The following is a 21,378-nucleotide window of genomic DNA, read 5'->3' as shown; positions in this document are numbered from 1 at the left end:
TGTGTAAGCTGGAGTGGGGTAATGCCAAATGACACAGCACACTTGAGGGTTGCTGCTGTTAGTCATTTTAAGGGTCTAATCTCAAGGTATAAGAACTCTATTTGGAAACCTCTAAAAGATGTCAGTTTTCAGGATCCATGGCCATAACAATCTCTTGTTCATCTGTGTAGATTGTAAGGGCCAGGATCCTGGAGGGGTAGAATGTGAGAGTAAGCAAGGTGGGATTTTTGTTGTGGTTTTTCTTCTTGTTTTTGGAGTTCAGTTTCCCTGGCTCATGCTAACTTATAAACATCTGAAGGATTAATCTCCTTTTAACCCTGGTAATTCCCAGCTGTACAGAGTCACCTGGGTTTTTGTGCCTCCTGGCTCTAGGCCTATTAGTTGAAAGTGTATATATATATATATACATATACACATACATATATTCTGAGGTGAGATATTGTCTTGGGGCCTCACTCATGGAAAGATGTTTAGCCATCTTATTAAGGGCCCCCTCCGTCCACCCCCAGCTATGAATGTAAATCACCCATCAAGGTTTGGAGAGGAGATCTCTGAGGTAGAGAGGAGATCTCTAATAGCAGAAAGGAGACCCTTGACAGGGAGAGGAGATTTCTGAGAGAGAGGAGACCTCTGATACCAACCCTTGTAAGAACACTGGGACACTAGACTGATAGAAAGTAAGACTGTTAAAATCTTTGAGGAAAGTATGGGGTTTAGTGAGACTGGGATAGTTGACTGTTATTTCCCAATTATTGTATTATTTTGCTGTGCCCAGAGCCCAGACCAGAGCTGCCCCTCTCCACGTAAGGCTGGGGGAGGACAAGCTACCCCGGAGTTGAGGTGGTTTGGGCAAGAGACAGAAGCTGGGGGCAGGGGCCCCTGGAGCCTGCTGTGTCAGGCTGGAGCAGTGACAGCTTGGAGTGGGACAGTCCCTCCCTCCCCCACCCCACCTGTGAGGTGAGACATGGAAACAGGAGCAGAGAGCAGCCTGCATCAGGATCCAGGCAGGAGCTGGGAGCTGTGGGCCCACAGACCTGCAGGAGGAAGAGTCTCAGTGCTGGGGACTTGGTCCCAGGTCACGATGAAAGCTTTGCAGCAGGGCAGGAGCAGTGAGCGTGCTTTCCTGCCATGACCCCTGGGATGGTTTGGGACCCAGGGGTAGAGCTGTCTATGGTGGGGTGGGGGAAAGTGCCATAACCCCCAGGGACCCATCCTGTTGGCTTTGTTGCTCTGCCACCCCTGCCCCAGGACTTGGAAGAAGGGTCTGGAGCAGTATTAAGACTTGGATTCTTATTTCATTAGAGCATGTGTGTACCTGAGAGTGCCAGGTGGGAGCCTGCAACGGCAACATGGGGAGAAGGACACACCCCCCAAGAGGACTTTACTTGGACACTGTGTTTGAATTGAGGGGATTATAACCTACTGTGACCTAGGGGTGGAGGATGTTGTGTTTTCTGCTATCCCTGGGGATGTGCTATGGGGAGGGAAGACCCTGGCCCAGGATCCCTTGATTGTATAAACAAGTATTTTGGCTATGTTATAATATATACTTTTGTGTCTGTTTAAAACGATGTGGCCATCCTGGTAATAAGCTGTTATGTTATGGATTTTGATTTTATATTGTGAATGCCTTAGCTTCTTGAATAAGACCGAGTTTTGAATAGAGTGCCCATTACACCTGGCAATTAGACCCTTAAAATTACTTACAGCAGCAGCCCATCAGGTGTGCTGTGTTGACTGCATTACAAGTGGTCACGGAAGGAAGGCTTCAGGGTACAGATAGGCTAGCTACTTAAGGATGGGTGTTATTTAGAGAGGCAGAGAAGAACAAGAGAAAAAAATCACTTGGACTACATTTGCACACTTAATAGCAGAATTCTGATAGAATTAGACAAGAAGTAACTTGTCTAAAGTGACATAGCTAGTAAATGTCAGTCTTGGGACTTGAGCACCTTAAATCCTCTGATTTGGTATCAAGGGATCTTTTCACTATATAAGGATGCTTCCCACCTTCGAAATTCACTCATTCATTCAACAATTTTGGTTTAAGTGATTAACTCTCATGATTTATGCAGCTACATAATTGGAATGAACTAGATAGAATTCTGACCTTAGAGTCAGGAAGGTCAGCTTCAAATATCACCTAGGCAAGTCTCTTCATAATGATAGCTAGCACTTATAGATCACTTTAACATTTGCAAAACACATTACCTTTATCTGTCTGTAATTTCATTTGATCCTCACAATAACCCTATGAGAGAGGGCCTACTATTATCACTGCCATTTTGCAGATGAGAAACAGGCTGAGAAGGGTTAGATGGCTTGCCCAGAGACTTACATGAAAAGTATATGATACTGAATTTGGACTCATGGCTTCCTAACTCTAAGCTCAGCACTCCAAATACCATACCACCTAGCTGCCTCTTTTTACCCCAAGCAATTCCCTAGGTGATGGGGTGGTGATCTGTATTGATGGAGAAAGTTTCTACACTGGGACTTCCCTACCCTTAGTGAAGTCATAGATCCTTCCTGTATTTTAGTATAATTGGAATGATTGGTGATACTAGCTGTCAGCTGATCCCACAGTTCTGGCAAACCACAGCTGGTTGGTTCAGCCTCAGAGTTATTTGCCCCCTGAGACAGAACCTAAGATCAGTCTTACAGACATGAGGCATCTGGTCATTCTGTCCCTCAAGTGTATTGAGGCCTATGTAAATTTAAAAAAAAAGAAAGGTCCTCAAAGATGTTTCCCTTACCTAAGCTTTCCTGCCCCCCCCCTTCCATGGTTTTTCCTACAGGGCTGCACATGGAGAAGTAGATTACCCCAATCAAAAACTAACTATGTCCTTAGTGGGACAGATAATTAACTCATTGATCACAAGGTTCATTAATGAAAGTCCATTACTATCTGCCAGCTCCTAGTGCAGAGTGCTTTGTAACCCAACTTAAGCAGCTTGAATTCCCATATTGTTCTCAGGTTTGCAAAGCATTTGCCTCATGACCCTATGAAATATATCACTCAAGTATTATTATCTCCATTCTACAGATAAGGAAATTGAGACTCAGACTAGGGAAGTAGCATGTCTTCAGCTGGTAAATGGCCGTCTTGGGACTTAAACACAACAGATCTTCTGAATCAATACCAAGTAGTCTTTTCACTGTATGAGGATGCCTCTCACTTTCAAAATTCATTTATTCATTCAATATATAGTATCTCCTAGTCATCATGCATTCTATATTAAGTCCTGAGGACAACACAGCTACTGACAAGAGTTCCTAAGTCTGGACTTTGAGTAAGAAGACTCTGGAGGCCTGCCTCTAATCTTTGCTGTTGTTGTTGTTTCAGTCATTTCTAACTCTGTGTGACCCCATTTGGGGTTTTCTTGGCAAAGATACTGGAGTGGTTTGCCATTTCTTTCTCCAGCTCATTTTACAGATAAACAGAGTTAAGTGACTTGCCCAGGGTCATATAGCTAATCTGAGGTCTGATTTGAAGTCAGATCTTCCTGACTCCAAGCCCAGCACTCTGCAAAATATGGTGCTACCTACCTGCCCAACCTTTACTGCCTTTAACCTTTACTTGGATCCTTTCAGGATTTTCTCATTGAAGTGGGATTGCAATAGATCAAAGGTTCTCAACCTGACCATGACCTTAGATGGGACAAAAATTAGAGCTTTATTTTCACTGACTTTTGGTTTCCTTTGCAATTCAATGTATTTTGTTTTGTGCTTTTAAAAACATTATTTTAGTCATGTAATTCTATTTGCTATAAGAAATGATGAGCAAATAGATTTCAGAAAAACCTGGAAAGACTTACATGAACTGATTGCGAGAGAAGTGAGCAGAACCAGGAGAACATTGTACATGGTAACACAGTAACAGCAACATTGTGTGATGATTGATTTTTTTTAAATTAGTTCTTCTCAGTAATACAAAGATTCAAGACAGTTCCAAAAGAATCATCATGGAAAATGCTATCCACATGCAGAGAAAGAACTTTGGAGTCTGAATGCACATGCATACTATTTTCACTTTTTTTGTTTTTTCTTTCTCATCGTTTTTACCTTTTGTTCTGATTCTTCTTTCACAAGATGGCTAGTATGGAAATATGTTTAACATGATTGTATGTCAGATTGCTTGCTGTCTTGGGGAAGGGGAAGGGGATGGAAGGGAGGGGAGAGAGGGAAGGAGAAAAAATTGGAACTCAATTTTATAAAAATGAATGCTGAAAACTCTCTTTACATATAATTGGGAAAAAAAAAACATTCTAAGAAGGGATCTATAGTTTTCCCTAGAGCACCAAAAGAATCTATGACACCAAAAAAAGGTTAAGAACCCCTATGGAAAATGATGTCTGAGCTGCCCCCTGTGACAAGGTTAACAGTCTATGATTCTGTGATACAAACATACACAGGGCATGGTCCCTACAATCACAGTTGACAATCTCCTAACAACAAAACCAAGTCCTGCCTGATTCCCCAGTCCTCCTAAATTTGTCATCACCACCATCAGATACTTATTCCTCTCAGACCTTGCTCTCAACTGGCTGTCAACTAATTCTTACTAGGGTGTCAGTGGCTAAGGTGTTAAGGTGCTTCTCCTGGGGGTTGAAGTATCACTATTTCCACAGATGACTCCAGAAAAATAAAAAAACCATTAAGACTTAAAGCAATGAATCTCTAAGAACAGAATTTCACACTTTAGTGATGTAGAGGGAAAGATATTTAAAGGGGAGGGGGGAGTTGCTGCTTAGCACCTGTCAAATAATGTCCTTTAAGACTAGGTAGAAGTTGTAGAAACCTAAGGCCAAACCTAGAAATAACTAGGGTTCCCACATCTCTGAGCTGAGCATAAATCTTGACCAGTCATATTTTGGTAGAGAAAGGTAATCAGTACAGATCCCCCATTTTCCATCAGAAAGAACCTCTCCTTTCAGCCCCTTCCCCACCTCCTGTCCCCCAGTGAATGGAAACTATTCCTGGTCCAAAGCATGACGTGTCATTTCATATCCACTTAAGTGCTCTTGTGATATTAATAGTCCTTTCCAAATCCAGCATTTCCCCTCCAGCTCAGAACACTTCTGCCCAATTTCAGAGAGTGAGATGTTGCTATATACATTAGCCTACATAACAGCCTGGCTGCAAATTTATTACTCTTTCCCTGAGCTCACAGAGGCATACATACACACATACCCACATTCAGCCTGCAACTGAGCCACTTTCTATTCTTCCCCATGTCATTTAAAACCCTCTTGAGTCCTAAACTGGCCAATACTACTCCCATGCCTCACATCAAGATTTAAAAAAAAAATCCTATTTCTTTAAAGGAGCTTGATATTCATGAATGAAGGCAAATTGTAGAATCTTGAAGCCTCAGCTTCCCCTTTGGATAGTCACAGGTCATACATAAGCTCTCCAGAGAGGTGCAACCTTTGAGTTCTGCTAATCCAAACCCCACTCACTCTCCATTTCCCAAATGTGGAAATTGAAATAAAATGACTTGTCAGGGAACAAGCATCTGTTAAGCACTTGCTGTTTGTCAAACCCTGGGCTAAGACAACAAAGAAAGGCAAAAGTCAGTTCCTCCCCTCAAGGAGCGGCATTCTAATGGGACTGGATGTGGTAAGAGGAGAAGTGAGAAGAGAAGATGGAGCCCTCAGCAAATTATTTCAATTTTTTAATTGAAGTAAAAGGCAAAGTTCCCAGTTGCCATGGATCATAATGAGCCTCAGGTCCTTTTGAATACTGTCAGGCAGAACCAACTACTTAACGGGATTTTGAGCTGGAAGAGATCTTAGAGATCATTATATTCCCATTTTATACCAAACTAAGACTTAAGGAAGGTAAGTGACTTCTCCAAAATTCTATAGGTTAGTAAACAGCAACACTAAGGTACAGACCCAAGGCTTCTGACTCCAAATTCAGAGCTCTGTATACTACATCAAATTTCTCTCCACATACTTCTCTCTTTTTTTATAGTTTATGGATTCTAGTTTTATTACCCTTTTTTTGCTTTTCTACCTAGTACTTCAGATTTTATTTTTTAAATTCTATTTATTTATTTGTTTTTAGTTTTCAACATTCACTTCTATAAGATTTTGAGTTCTAAATTTTCTCCTTCCTCTGCTCCCCCATTCTCAAGATGGCTTGCAGCCTGATATAGGCTGTATATATACAATCATATTAAACATATTTCCACATTAGTCATGTTGTAAAGAAGAATTAGAATCAAAGGGTAAAACCATGAGAAAGAAGAAACAAACAACAAAAAGAGAGAGAACATGGTATGCTTCTATCTGCATTCAGACTCCATAGTTCTTTCTCTGGATGTGGATAGCATTTTTCCATCATGAGTTTTTTGAAATTGTCTTAGATCTTTGTATTGGTGAGAAGAAATAAGTCTATCACAGCTGGGTATTGCACAATGTTGCTGTTAGTGTGTACAGTGTTCTTCTGGTTCTGCTCACTTCACTCAGTATCAGTTCATGTAAGTTTTTCCAGGCTTTTCTGAACTCCACTGCTCATCATTTCTTATGGAACAATAGTATTCCATTACATTCATATACCACTATTTGTTCAGCCATTCCACAACTGATGGGCATCCCCTCAATTTCTGATTCTTGGTCACCATAAAAAGAGCTGCTATAAATATTTGTGTACATGTGGGTCCTTTTCCCATTTTTATGATCTCTTTGGGATACAGCCCTAGAAGTGGTATTGCTGGGTCAAAGGGCATTATGGACAGTTAACAGTGGTGACAATGGACAACTTGATTTCACCTGATCTTATTGGAAATACTTCTAGCTTATCTCCATTACATATAATGCTTGCTGATGGTTTTAGATAGATGCTACTTACCACCAAATATTCCTCGCCTGGTTCAAAAAGCAGTTTCAGACTCCCACACCTCCCCAAAATCATGGAACTTTAGGTAATTGCCAAGAATGGTCATTATCTGAAAAACAGCTCTGAGATAACTGATTAGAAAAAAAAACCCAGTGTGCCCATTTCCTAGTTAATCTCAAAAGGCAAACCCTCCCTCTGACACATACTGGCTGAGCTATGTGACCCTGGGCAATTCTCAACTTCTACACATCTCTTTGAGACTATATGTTGCAAAGAAAGTGCCAGCCTACTCCAGCAGAGTAACTTTCTTTATTCAGGAGTGTCCAACACCAATGGAATCAGAAGTCCAGCTCCTATTCCTAAGGTACAGAAAAACTCAGCAGTAGGACAGGTCAGGGTTCTCATACCTGTTACATGGGAATTCCACATTGTCACTCTCTGTCTGCCCTTCTTCTCTCACTAATACTCGCTCCAGGTACCAGCCACTGCCCCCGCCTTTGCCATCATGTCCAACCCTGACTCTTTTCACCTTCCTCAGGGTGACTGCTTCAATGGTGTACTCATCCGCCTTATCAAAGGAGAAAAAAAACAGGGCAAATTATATTGGAACTGTTCATCTATGTCTCCCTCTAACCTTATTTCCCCAGTCTCTAAAGGAAAATAACGAGTGCTAATGATTAAGGATACCCTCACACATAAGGATAAGCAGTCACTTATGTGGTAGGAGTTGAGGAAGACCAAGATTGGCCTCTTCCCCCAAAGCATTTCCCCCACTTATCTATCACAGTACCTACACTTTTCACCATTAAGGTGAGTGATAATGTTGTTTTTATTATTATTATTATTTAAGACTTCCATGTAATGGGGAGGGAATCTTGGCTTCTCTGAGATGGTGCCAGCAGAGCCAAAGCTCTGATGATAGTGACCCTTGGTGATAGTAGCTAAGGGCTCATATAGCTCCATTCAGAGAGGTGTTGCACTAGGGTGGCCATAGGGAGATAATTTTTTTCTGCTACAGTGACTTTCAAAGATGATGTGTTAAGTCGATAAAGCCTTCAAAATGTAGCAAGGACCTAAACCAACATCAAAGATCCTTGACAGATTGAAAAAATCAGCCACGTGAGGCATGTAGAAGACTTGTCAGCCTGGAGTTGCCCTCAGAGAAGTCTTCCATCACATTCTCATCTCCCACCCACCCCCAGTAAGTGTTATTTTCCCCTTTGGTATCCGTAAAGAGAAGGGAGAAGTGGAAAGAAAGAGGGAGGTGAGGGTCCTAATCATACAATAAATGAACCCCATTTCTGCCTTTTTTTTGGGAGAGCAATTGGGGTTAAGTGACTTGCCCAAGGTCACATGGCTAGTTTTTGTGTTAATTGTCTGAGGCTGGATTTGAACTCAGGTCCTCCTGACTCCAAGGCCAGTGCTCCATTCACTGTGCCACCTAGCCACCCCAATAACCCCCATTTCTAAAGTACATTGGGCATTCTCAGTTCTATGACACAAGCAGAACAATGCCATTAACCCCATTTTACAAATCAAGAAAGTACATACTCAGATACCATGTAAGGATCTAGAACTGGAGGGGGCTTGAGGACTGTCTAGTCCAACCTCCCCCCTCACTTTACAAATCAGGAAACTGTGGCCCAGAGATGTTAAGTGATGCATCCGAGGTTATATAGGAAATAAGTTGTGGAACCAGGATTCAAACTGAGATCACATGATTCCAAATACAGCATCCTTGACCTAGCATCACCCAGCTTCCTGTTTTTATGGTGCTTTATAAGTCCAAATGCCCTTCAGAGCATCTCCTTTGCTCCTCCCAAACTCTAGTTAGGGTACACAGGTGGGAAGAAATCTGGGGGGAGGGCAAATGTCATTCAAGGAGTTCTTCAAAATTACATCAAGAAGGCAGACCCCTCCGCTGCCAGCAAACAAGGCCAGTATCCTTTCTCTCAAATCCATTTACCTTTTCAAGCTCAGAAGGTCCTGCAGTGCCCCCCCCCCCTCAACTTCCCTATTATTTCCCCTAACAGGTGACACAGAAAAGAAGCCTGAGGCAGTAGAAAGTCAGTGAATTTGGTGCTGGAGAACCTGGATTTAAATCCAAAGGATACCACTTGAATAAATGACTTGAATTCCTTGGGCCTCAGTTTCCTCATCTGTAAAATGAGGGGATCAGACTAGATGACTTCTGGAGTCCCTTTCAGCCTACAGCTTTAACCTTAGGCCCCATTGAATTTACACTCTACTGTGGAATACAAGGCAGCTGCTACCAATGGGATTTCTTTCTACCAAGGGAATCTGACTCAATCCCCTCATCTTAACCAGCTATAAGAATGACATCATTGTAAAAGGCAAGGAGGAAGGGGCAGTCTAGGAAGAAGAAAGCAGAGAATATCATGATACTTACACTGCCTTTTTGACATATATCCATGTTGTTTCTGCAGGTGATGCTAGACAGGGTGCGCTCGCCAGTATCTCCCGCGTCACCAAAGAGGCAGACGAAAGCTCGGGCGTTTGTTCCTGCTCCTTCAATGTCCCCTGTGCACAGGGTCACTCGATACTGGGTCACTGTCAAAGTGAATTATCTTCTTTCTGCTCTGTGGGAAGGCCCTCGCCTTCACTTCTCAAGAGCCTTTGCCCTGGGGTTCTCCCCACCCCCAACATTCTTCCCTCTCCCATCCACTCCACCTCTCCAAAGTTTCCAGGACCCAACTCAAGTCTTATCTCCTCCATGATGCCTTCCCTGACCATCTGCAGCTGATATTAACCTTCCCACTTTCTGAGTGCACACAGAAGTGATTGGGACTTATTAATTTTTACTCTACTTTGTGATTTTACATAGTTATGTATTTTTTCCAGTTGTTTCTTGTGTGTTTGCTCTGTCTTTCCAACCAATTTATAAATTTCTCATGGAAAAAGAACCAGTCTTTTGCTGTTCTTATATTTTCCAATGATGCTTGGCACAGAGCTGGCACATAGTGGGTATGCAACAAAGTCTTGAGGAAGGAAGGGAAGGGATAAGAGCAAAGGAAAGGGGGAAGGGTATGGTGAGAGGGACATGAGATACATTCATTCAATGGGCTGCTGCTATGCTCCAAAGATATTCCTCCCAGTTCTCATTGTTTGGCCTTTCTAAAAAAAGCAAACTGTGCTATAGATGAGGTTGGCATTCAGCACAAGGCTCCCCAGTCCTCTCGGTCACTTTTAAATAAAGTAAAATAGTCTGAGCTAAAGGCACAGAAGTCATCAGCACAAAGAACCATGTGGGCCCACTGAGAAGATAAACACAGCATATTGTGTCAAAAGAGCTATTTTAATTTGTTATCGGGGGCTGATTATACCCTCTGACCTGCTCCCTCATGTTGAGATTCCAGGAAACAAATGAGACATCATGAGTCCAATTAACTCCTCCTCAGTATTGTAGGGGTGAGGGTGGAGGGGTACAGAAAGAGATGAAAAAAGTGGCATCCCTGCCCCTCCAAAAAAATCCCTCTATATAAGAATCAGTGCATTCAAAGAGAAGTCTAGCTCTCAGGGAGAAGTAATTTGTTAGAGACCAACAAATGATCTGTCAGCAACTTCAGGAAGGGGGCAGAAAGAAGGGCTCTATCTGTCCCTGGATGCAGGGATGGTGGGGAGTCCTTCCATATTCACAGGTAAAATTTGATTCAGGCTTTAACTGAACTGAATTTTTCTAGTTAGACCTCACTTTCGACAACACTGACACATGAAAATTTTTATCTTTGGACTAAGTCAATGGGAAAAAATTTCATGCTTTGGGATATCTTTAAGTAGAAAGACCCATTAGATTACATATAAATTTCTAACTCTCATTAATTAAAATTATGGGATTTGGGAGTATGAAAGAGCCTGAAAAGGTCATGGAATTTAATATTCCCCCTTTTTATTTGAAGAAACTGAGGTCCCATGAAAGGAAATGACTTGCCTAAGGTTGGAAAACCAGTTAATGACAAGTGTAGACCAAGGTCTCCTGATTCCTGGGTCAGTGCTGCCACTTACACTTGCCAGCACTATAAGACATTACCTTTATGTGAGAGGTTGGTAGTAGTAGAAGAGATGAGGACAGATAAATTAAATGTAGACATGTTGAAGATTAAGAGAAGTTAAATGTAGACATGCACTGAAGGTCTCTCACAGATGAAAGGGGGTTCAACATTTTAGAAATGAGGATGGTGTCAACAAGAAAACCAGATTCTATTATGGAAAAATCATTTTACATGCAAATTTCAGGAAGATACACCCATTGGCATTGCACAAAGTGAAGAGCACTTTGGGATTGACTTTCATCAATCTGGCCAAACAAAGGTCTACTGAGGCCAATCAGGACAGGATGTAGCACAGATAGAAACATACAAGTAATGACAACAACTGGCTTGTGCTTTTATAGTTATCCTCATGCATAAACAGATTGAGTGGCAAGTTCATGGTGACTTGAGGGGTACCCTGCACTGTCCAGAAGCAATTTCCTCAGCAAGGTGTCACAGTGCCTGAAATCCCATCATTCTGCCCATATTTTGAGACTATATTATCTTTTAAAAAAAACAAATGACCTTGGAAAAGAGGCAATACCTTAACATATTATTGACCAGAGAGATCCTAAACACCAAAAATCTCTTAGTTGCCTGGTAGGAGAGAGGAAGGGGATGCTGAAAGTCTGGGAAGGTGGAAGGGAGGAAGGAGAGGTGCTCAAAACAAACCTCACCAGATTTACAGTTTTGCAGAGGACCATCTCTGCTCTTTAACTTGTAACTAACAGGTAATCAATCCCTGGATTGTACACACATTCTAACCATGAACAAGGACCTCTTGTTTACATGAACCTCTTTGGTCAAGAAGTCTAAGTTCCATCTGCCCAGAAGTACTCAAAGAGCATGGAGTTCTTCTTATTGGGATCCATATGGACCCCTAGCACCTGTCTGGCCAAAGCTCTATCCTGACAAGGATAGCACAGACGGTTAAAGATAATTATATTGGTAGGCTTTACCAGGAAAAGATTTTAAACAGATGGCTAAGTACCAGAGCCTCTTATTTGTCCTTTAATTAAAAAAATTACAGTGCAGTCTGATTAACAAGCGCCTATAATATCTAATATTCAGATACGATGGTCTTTTGCCTACTAGTCTATGGGGAGTAATCATTTCTGCTGGGCAAGCAGTAAAGAATGCTGCTTTCATTTATTTTACTATCTGGGTGGTTCCTGGGGGAAAGGAAGGGTGAAAATAAACTGTGAGCTGGAAAATATTTCCTCTATGTTTTAAAGCCTGTGTTAATCAATGCAATCGTTCCTGAAACCCCTCCAGCACACACACACACACACGCACGCACACTCACGTATTATATTTATCTATATTATATACATATATGTATGGTTGTAATTCAAAGCATAAATTCGGAGACCATAACAAGCACCTTGTCCAATCCTCTCATTTTACGAATGAGGAACATAAAGGGTATGTGTTAGGGGAAGGATTTGAACCCGGGTTTTACTAACTCAGAGGCCAGTTCCCTATCATTACACTACATTGTCTCTTATACTGTTATACTCATCCTTCATTTTAAGTGAACTAGATTGTCACAATTTTGAGTCTGCAGAAGGCATTGATAATAGAATACTGATTCATTTTACATCATTCCAAGTTTCAAACTTAAGGAATGTTTAATCTGTCCTCTCTCATGTATTATATGGGGGCATTCAGTGGATAAAGTTATTGCAGCCAAGCTCTGTAAGCTGCCATAAATAACCAGACAAAGAGAGAAGAATAGCTGAGTTCTGGGTGAACTATGAGTGTGTAGTTAAGTATTTCCCTGGCAGGGGAGAAATCCCTCTGTTCCAAACAGGGAAGCCACAGAGGCCAATTAATCTGGAGTTGCTCCAAAATAGACAAAGAACCCCCAACAGACAAGCAGACCTACTCATGGACCTCAAAACCAGCATACCTTGGTCATATCTTAATCCCTTCCTAGACAGAAGCGCTAACTTCAATCTACTAGGGAATATTTTTCAGAGAGAAATGCCTCTTTGATTTTAAAAGAGAGGTCAATGAACAAATGGGGTTTGTTTTAGAGAATTTTATCCATCTTTGCTGGAATGCAATCTATCTTGTAAAATAATGCATATCTACAAGGTCAATTCTTGGCTATCTGTGCCAATGGAGAGTGTTGTAGTCTGGAATTTTCCAACTGATGTGTCTCTGTCCACAGACTTTCTATCTTTTAGCATATCTTTTCCTCCTGACTAGTCTCCTCCTCTTCCACACTTCACTGTCTTTTTACTGGACACCTCCCCTCTCCCCAATGGGGCATCTTTTACATCTGGAAACTTCTAGTATAGAAGCTTCCAGGTCTTTAATTGATGGGTCCATTTTTGCCTGTCACCTCAGGAGTGGGAAACCAAAGAAACATGCCTAAGTAGGTCCTTACCCTTCTTTAGAAAGTCCTTGCACTGCCATGATTCCTGAGATGCCCTTAGACATGGTATAAAGATGGACCCAGGAATACTACTGAGAGTTTGAGATAAGGATACATCATGCCCTGGGAGTAGCCTCTTACCAGAGGATATGAGCAGATCCTCCCTACCACTAGAGACTGAGATCATGGTGCCTCAAGATTTTCTTGAGACATCTCTGAGGGCATCCCTTCCTCACACTTTGCCAGAGTTCATTCTGGCCCCATGGGAGATAGACTCCCATGGATTACCCAGTGTCAGGGCAGGGGAGGTTGGCAGAGGTGCTCAAGTCTGGCAGACTTAGCTGCTGCCCCATTACAGGGCCTGGATGCTGTCCCTGTTTATCCATGCCTTCTGCTTGAGTTTCCCTATCTAAGCTGTGTGGGCTTCCCTTAAATATGCCAAATAAAAAAGACCTAATCCAATTCTTCTGTGAAGCCCCTTGAGCTCCCAAGAGAAGGGTAGCAGTTATATGAACAATGAATAATATCAGCTAATTTTAAAATCCTTATTTTTTACTTTGAAATACATTATAATATCATTTTCCCTGATTCACCTTCTAATTATATCTTTATTAATGTTTTTGATCCCCCTAGGATTAAAAAGTAAATATGAAGTCAGATTATTATTCATAGACTTAGAGATGGATAAGTGCTTAGAGATCATCTAGGCCAACCTGATTATTTTACAGATGAGGAAACTAGAAAATCGGGGCCCAGAAGGGATAAGTATCCTGCTCAAAGTCACACAAGTAGCAAGCAACTGAGGTGAGATTCAAACTCGGGTCTTCTCCACTCCAAATTGAGTATCTCTTTCTATATACCATAATGCCTCTCCTAAGTAGAGAAATTTCAGGTTGGCAACTGAGCTTTGGCCAAGGGAGTGTTTTCTTTGATTCTGTTGGGGGGTTTTTGGGGGGGAGGGCAGGTCATATGTCCAGTTATCCCTTTCACATTGTCATTTTCCCCAGTGTAGTTTCAATATATCACGGGTAGGCATAAGAAATTAAATGGGAATTTGGTGGGAGTTTTGCAGAAGCTGCAGATGACACATGAAGGCCAGCAGATGATACAGAAAAGGTTTAGAAACTCAGAAATGCATAAAATATATGTATAGTATTGTATAATATAGCCTATGAACAAATACTTAACCCAAATTTTACAATAAGGTACTATAAACACCCCATTAAAAAGGGGGAAAAAATCAGACTTCTCTTGTATGAAGGGAGGGCCAAAAAATTTTACACAGAATTTCCAGATTGTAGGGACACCCCCATGATGTGGAAGGAATAACTGCAGTTTTGTCTCGCTTCTCACTCTCCTATTTGACGAGGAAATTTTAAGGCTAGGGACCTTTTATTTTCCCCCTTCTCCATTTCTCACAGGCTTTACCCCAGGGCTGATCCTGTATGTAGATAAAGTAGGTACTGGCCTTTGTGAGCACTATAGAGCTCATCCAAGTAGGTGCTGCCTCACTATCTAGTCACAGCAAATTAAATTTTCACAATGATAATCATGCCTTTGAGTGATGGCAATAAGAAGGGAGAAATAATCAGGAAGACCAGGCTGACTTCAAAGCTGTGTGGATCTGAGCCTGCCCTGCCCTAGAAGAAAGGAAGAACCACACCGACATGGTTATAGAGAAGGGAAAGTCAGAGAGGCCTCAGTGGTCACTGACAGGGCAGCTATAATCAGCAGAATTGATAGCCACAGACACATAGCTGAGTGTGAGCCCTATTAATAATTAGCAAAGGCCAGATGATTAGGGAAAGGGAAAGGCAAAGTATGATTGCACATATTACCCATTCCAGAGTCAACCCCAACCCATCACAGAGGGGCTAGGATGATCTTACTACACAATGTAGGAAGATAGGTTTAGGATTTTATTAAAATATGAGGTACTTTGAGAAACAGCAAAGTATTGTCTCAATGTAATGTCTTATTCTTATTTTTAAAGCTAGGGACATTCTGAGGAAGCCTAGATCTGTCTAGAACTTCTCATGTGCCCTAGAAGCCCAGAACTCCCCAGACAGTGTGCTCCTCCACATTGCTTTGGTTCTCCTGGCCCTCAAACATTACAGAATTTAAATAGGGGCTCGGGGGTACAGAGAGGCTAGGTTTGCAGCCTATGGGCTGTACCCCTTCCCCTCCCCCCCGCCCCCGTGACGCTCTGGGTCAGGCCTACTTCTTAGAGGAAAATGAGGCATTTTCTACCCTCCTCTCAGCAAGGCCCATCGTCCCCTAGAAATTGGGGTCAACACTCACTTCCCATTATCCTCCGAACTGTCGGGCCCTCTGCAGTGAGCTCCCTCACCGTCTCATAGTCATCCTCATTGACATCCAGCCAGCGGTTACAGTTGAAGTTATACTTGTCCTTTGTTAGGGAATTCAAGAGCGTCATCTGGAAAGATGCCATGAAGCAGACAAGGTGAAGAAGCATCCAACGTGCCCTAGCAACTGTCATCCTCCTCTTCCTCCTCCTCCCCCTCCTCTTCCTCCTCCTTTTCCACCCCCCACCCCCTCCTCTTCTCTGTGAGTCCAATGCCTTGTATCCTGACACAGGCTGACCTCAATGATCATCTATCTCTCCTCCCCACTACTGGAGCTACAGGTGAACATCTGATATGATAAACCTTTGTGGTAGGATTGCTAAAAGAAAACCAGACTGCATGACTTTTTTTTTTTAAGCAATTAAAGCAAAGTAACTTGCTCAAGGTTACATGGCCAGTTATTTCTGGGTGTGGTGCTGAGTGTCTGAGCCCGGGATTTGATCTCCAGGTCGAGACCAACACTGGAACCGGTGCTCTTACTCGCTGAGCCACCTGGCCACCCCTAAGCAATTGGGGCTAAGTAACTTGCTCAAGGTTACACGGCCAGGTGTTTCTGGGTGGGTGCTAAGTGTCTGAGCCCGGGATTCGATCTCCAGGTCTTCTCAACACTGGAGCCGGTGCTCTTACTTGCTGTGCTACCTGGCCGCCCCATGCATGACGGTTTTTTTCTGCCTTTTTCCCCACCCATAATGATAGAGATCAAAGGACAAGATTCCGCTTCTCACCTTTACTAGATGCCATCCAGAACCAGGAATCTTACTGTCATGCCAAACTCTGATCTTATAAAATCTTCCTAGATCTGGGATTTCAAGCTGTATGAATAAAGAGCAAAATCCCTGGAGAGGTTAAAACAAAGACAAAAAGTCCCGTCTCTGATATAAAGATCATGCTCTTTACCCCCCTTCTCACCACCACCACCCTGGTGCAGACCTTCATCGCCTCACTCTTACACTATTGCAATAGCCTACCTGTGGGGCTGCCTGCCTCATGTCTCTCTCCCACCCCAGGCCATCTTCCATTCAGCTGCTGGAGTGATTTTCCTAAAGCCCAGGCCCAACTCTGTTACAATCCTACTAAATAAACTCCAGTGGCTCCCTATCACTCCTAGGGTCAAATACAACATCCTCTGTTTTGCATTCAAAGCTGTTCATAACCAGCCCCACTCCTACCTTTTCACTTTTCTTACACCTTACTCCTTACCCCCGACCCTTTGATTCAGTGATGCTGGTCTCTGAGCTTCCATTCCATGTCTCTGCTTGGGGAATGTTTTCTGGCTGTCTCCCATTTCTGGAATATCCTCCCTCCTCATGGCCACCTCCTGGCTCCCATGGCTTCCTCTGAGTCCCAGATAAATTTGTACCCTCTACAGGAAGCTTTTCCCAATCCATCTTCTGACCCTAGTACTTTCCTTCTCTTAATTATTTCTTATTTCTCTTGTATATAGATCATTTGTACATAGTTGTCTGCACATTATATCCCCCATTAGATAGTGAGCTCCTTAAGGACAGGAATCGTCTTTTGCCTCTTTTTTTTTGTATCCCCAGAGCTCAGCACAGAGCCTAACACATAGTAGGTGCTTAATAAATACTCAATGACTGACTTACCCATTGACAACAAACATTGTCAATCAAACAAATGCACTTTGAGTCCATTCAACTCACTAAATATCTAAGTGCCTAGTATGGGGGAGGTAGAGAAGAAGTGTAATATAGTGGATAGAGAGCTGGCCCTAGAGTCACGAAGATCTGATTTCAGATCCCATCTTTGACACAGGCTTTGAGACCCTGGGCAAGTCACTTAACTTCTCACTGCCCCAAGATTCTTTATCTCCCAGCCGTGCTTCTTCGGAAGTCTCCAGATTTCACCACCACTCCTCTTCATTAAGGTACCTACCTTCTTTCTCCCCAACCCCACTTTTCAGCTCTCTACGGCCTCCTTAGAACATAAGCTTCTCAGGTTAGGGACCATCTTTCTTTTTTTTTGCTTGTTTGCCTCCTCTGCAGTAAACTCAGTGTAAGTACTTAATAGTAAGTATTTAATAAATGCTCATTGCCTATTGTTGTTAGGCAACTCTCCCTAAGACTATAAATGTTGAAAAGAAAGTGCATTGATTACATTGGTAGAGGATGTTCTTTACCAGGAGTTTAACTTGGAAGTCCTTGATTCAGAATACTAGAAACATAAGAAGAATTTGAGCATTTTTGAATAGGAAGGGACCTCCTAACCCTAGTTCCAATTCCTTCATTCATTAATTCACTTAGTTAACATTTGTTTTGTGCTTGCTATGTTGAGAGCACTGAGCTAGGCATTCGAGGAGATAAAGAAATTGAATAAAATACATCTCTGCCCTCACAGAGCTTGGGGATAGGACATGTGCCCAAATTAAGTGCATGAGAGGGGGGGTGAATTAAGGGCATCATAAAATTCAAGGGAAGAAAGATTTGGGGCATCAGGAAAAGCATCATGCAGAAGTTCCATTTTAGCCAGGCTCTAACTAAGGCTCAGAGATGAAGCAACTTGACCATCTAGGTGAACAGAGGGCTTTCTAGTTCAAGGCCTTGCTTTAATGATGACCTAGAAATACTCTGTGATGAATTATCAAAGGAACAGTCTAAGTGTGGCTGACTTCTAATGGCACTGCCCTCAAAGTGTTTACCTATGAGCAGTTTGCAAGGGTTTTATATGCTCACTGGCTTATAAACATTTCTAAGCTTCATTGCATGTTGGAACCGGACCCCTTAGCCTGATTTGATGCCTCATTTGAGAGTCATTTTATCTAATCATCAAAGTAGGGCCTCAAACTAGGAAATCCTTTGTTAGCCTCCTTTAAGAAAGATAGTTCTAGTAATAAGTATTTTCAAAAATTCTATTTTTAAAGATATGTCGAATTCAGAGTTTAATTTAGATCCTTCATGCTTAAAAAATCCAAATGAGAGATGTTTTACATCAATATCAGACAGGATCCCTGTCTTGAAGATGTGGAAGCACTAATACTCATCATTCCGAAAAGACAAAGGTTTTCTGAAACAAGGTGTCATCAGTGTTTCTAAATCCTCTGGCTGAGTGGTGTCAAATTCAAATTTAAAAAAAGGGTCACCATACCTTACATAAGTCAGCTGAATATCGACTTAGAAAACCACAAACTAACATCATCTGTGTTTTATTGTATTTTAATTTAGTTTATTAAATGTTTCCCAATTACAATTTAAAATCTGTTATGGGCCTCCCAGCCTGCTGCCATACGATAGATACCTCTGCTCTAGACTATTTCATTGTGGCACCATAATTCCCTGAACTAATTACCTTTTTTTTTCTTAAGCTCCCATCTGGTCAGTCTAATTCAGATAGAAACTCTAAGGGACATTTAAATTCTGCCCGTATTCTATTCAGTTAACTGTTCATAATAGAATATCATTCCTCATTGTGACCTACAGTCTATCTCCTCCCCAGTCTCCTTATTGCCTCTAGGATAAAATGTCAAGTCCCTCAGATTGGCATTTAAATTCTACCACAGTCTGACTCCAGTCTTTCTAGTCAGCTTGTTCTCCTTGTTGGTCTCAGAATTCAGCCCTCATCTCCTACCTCTGTGTGTCTGTACAGGCTATGACCCGTTCCAGTTATGTATTCACTCCTTACCTCCTCTTAGAATCCTTACCTGCCTTCTAGGCTCAATCCAGATAACACTACCTATGGGAAGGTCTTCCTGATTCTCCTAGTTTTTGGTGGCTTCTTTCTCCTCAAATGATCTATATCTGTTCATTTATCTATAGGTTGTATTCTCCAGTGAAGTGTAAATTCCTTGAGGGAAAGGAATATTTTTTATTTTTTCTTTGCATTTTTAGTACCTTGTACATGTTTGATGAATTGAAATGAAAAAAAAAAATTTAAAAAGAAAAAGAAAAACTCAATGTTCACCGAATCTTAGCTTTTTTAAAAAAAATTTCCTACGATGACCATTGAAATACCTCTTCCTTCTTTCCCCATACTCATTGCTCTTACCCTGAATTTGTCGATCTTGCCGGGTTTAAAGCCCTGTGGACCTGGGTTCAAATGAATTTGATCAGTTCTCCCCTTCTGTCCGTAAACTTGGATAAAAACAGGGACATTACAGGCAGCTTTCTTCAGGTCATTTGTCCAGACCCAAAGAGACCAGGCAACTTCTTAAAGCAGAACAAAGCCATAACAAAAACAACTCAAGCCATTCTGCAATTTTTTGCAGTGAAATGCACACACATATATATACATATATACACATACATACATATATATATACATACACATACATATATATTTAAGCTAAACTGTTACAAATGGGGAAAAGAAGATCAATCCTACTTGAGATCAAGGGACAAGAAATATGCATGTATGGGGGGGTGTATGTATATATGTGTATATGTCTATATATATGTGTCTATATATTGTGTATATATCTATATCTATCTATAGCTATACATATATATTTAAGCCAAACTATTAGAAATGGGGGAAAGAAGAAAAGATCAAGACTGCTTGATAAGATATACAGATGATATACAAGACAAGATATACAGTGATGCGACTGCTATAACAACAGAAACAAAAGCCCAGCTATACCAAGATTCAAACTGATAAGACAGATAAATTAGGGAGTAATGACTTGTTTACAAAAGAATTCTTTGATTTATAATAGGATTCATCTCAAAGTTTTTTCAAGTAACCAGAGTTCTGCTAGAGCATTTAAAATAGGACAACTTATAAAAATGTGATTTATCTATGCTGCTTTGAATAACTCAATTAATTTCAAGGACATTACAAGTAAGTGGTTTGTTAATTTTTGGAAAACAGAAATATTTGCAGCAGGGCTAGATGGATTGTGGATTTTTTATTGGTCTTTGCTCTGGAGAGTTGGGCCCCCAACCTCAGGAAGTAACATATTCTAGGTAGTCTATTAGGAAGTCTATGTCCCCACCCCCACCCACTCTGTCCTCTAATAAAGTAGAATAGCAGTAGCTTGGGTCCCTGAAAATTCTGTCTGGAATCCTGAGATTCTTCCAGCCTGACTTTAACACATACTCTTGAGTCTCTTCTTCCGCAGGGACACCACCTCATAGAGCTGCCGCTCAATAAGCCCATCACCTTCCTTTTCATCCAGCCAGTTTTTGCAAGGGAAAGTCTGTTGTATGCCAGTGAACGGACACAAAATCACCACCTGAGGAAAACAGACCAAGATCCATTTCCAACATTCCCTTCCTAGGACAGTCTGCTTCCACAGCAGATGAGAGGAACAGAGATGAGGGAAGATGAGGAAAAGGAGGAGGAGGAGAAAGAAGAGGGAGAGAAAGAATGGGAAAAAGAAGAAGGAGAGAAAGAAGATGAAGAGGAAGGAGAGGAAGAAAAAGGATAAGAAGGGGGAAAAGAAGAAGGAGGAGAGGAAGGAGAAGGAGAAGAAGGAAAAGGGGAGAGAACAAAACAGAGAGGAAGAGGAGGGAAGAGAGAGAGAGAGAAGGGACAAAAAGGAAAGAGAAAGAGAAGCACACTAGACTTTGAATCAAAAGATCTGGTTTTAAATTCCAATGGTTCCACATTGGGCATGTTATTTTCTTTCTCTGGGCTTCAGTTTATTCACCTGTCAAATGAGGACATTGGACTAGGAGATACAGGGGGTAGAGGTTGGTTGGGACTCAGGAAAACCAGAATCCTCAGACACTTAATAGCTGTGTGATCCTGGGTAAATCACTTAACTTTTCTCAGTCTC

The 21,378-nt window shown here is 41.7% G+C and overlaps 1 protein-coding gene across 3 annotated transcripts in view; it reads right to left on the bottom strand.

Moving 5' to 3' along the window:
• The window catches only part of LOXHD1 (lipoxygenase homology PLAT domains 1), a 267,332-nt gene that overhangs the window by 149,913 nt on the left and 96,041 nt on the right, over positions 1–21,378 (bottom strand). For all 3 annotated transcript variants that reach the window (XM_069077562.1, XM_069077570.1, XM_069077574.1), the window contains exons 9-14: positions 20,697–20,832; positions 19,644–19,804; positions 16,370–16,456; positions 15,580–15,715; positions 9,257–9,417; positions 7,254–7,414 (exon numbers count right to left, since the gene is read on the bottom strand). In XM_069077562.1, coding sequence (XP_068933663.1) covers positions 7,254–7,414; positions 9,257–9,417; positions 15,580–15,715; positions 16,370–16,456; positions 19,644–19,804; positions 20,697–20,832 — 842 coding nt within the window. The remainder of the gene's footprint in view (positions 1–7,253; positions 7,415–9,256; positions 9,418–15,579; positions 15,716–16,369; positions 16,457–19,643; positions 19,805–20,696; positions 20,833–21,378) is intronic.

The sequence above is a fragment of the Petaurus breviceps genome, unplaced genomic scaffold (genome assembly GCF_028583685.1).
Source record: "Petaurus breviceps papuanus isolate PSGF00001 unplaced genomic scaffold, PetGlider_PUasm1.0 151, whole genome shotgun sequence".
In the NCBI taxonomy this organism is placed as follows: domain Eukaryota; kingdom Metazoa; phylum Chordata; class Mammalia; order Diprotodontia; family Petauridae; genus Petaurus; species Petaurus breviceps.
The sequence above is the reverse complement of the archived record's forward strand: the minus strand, read 5'-3'. Positions and strand labels throughout refer to the sequence as shown.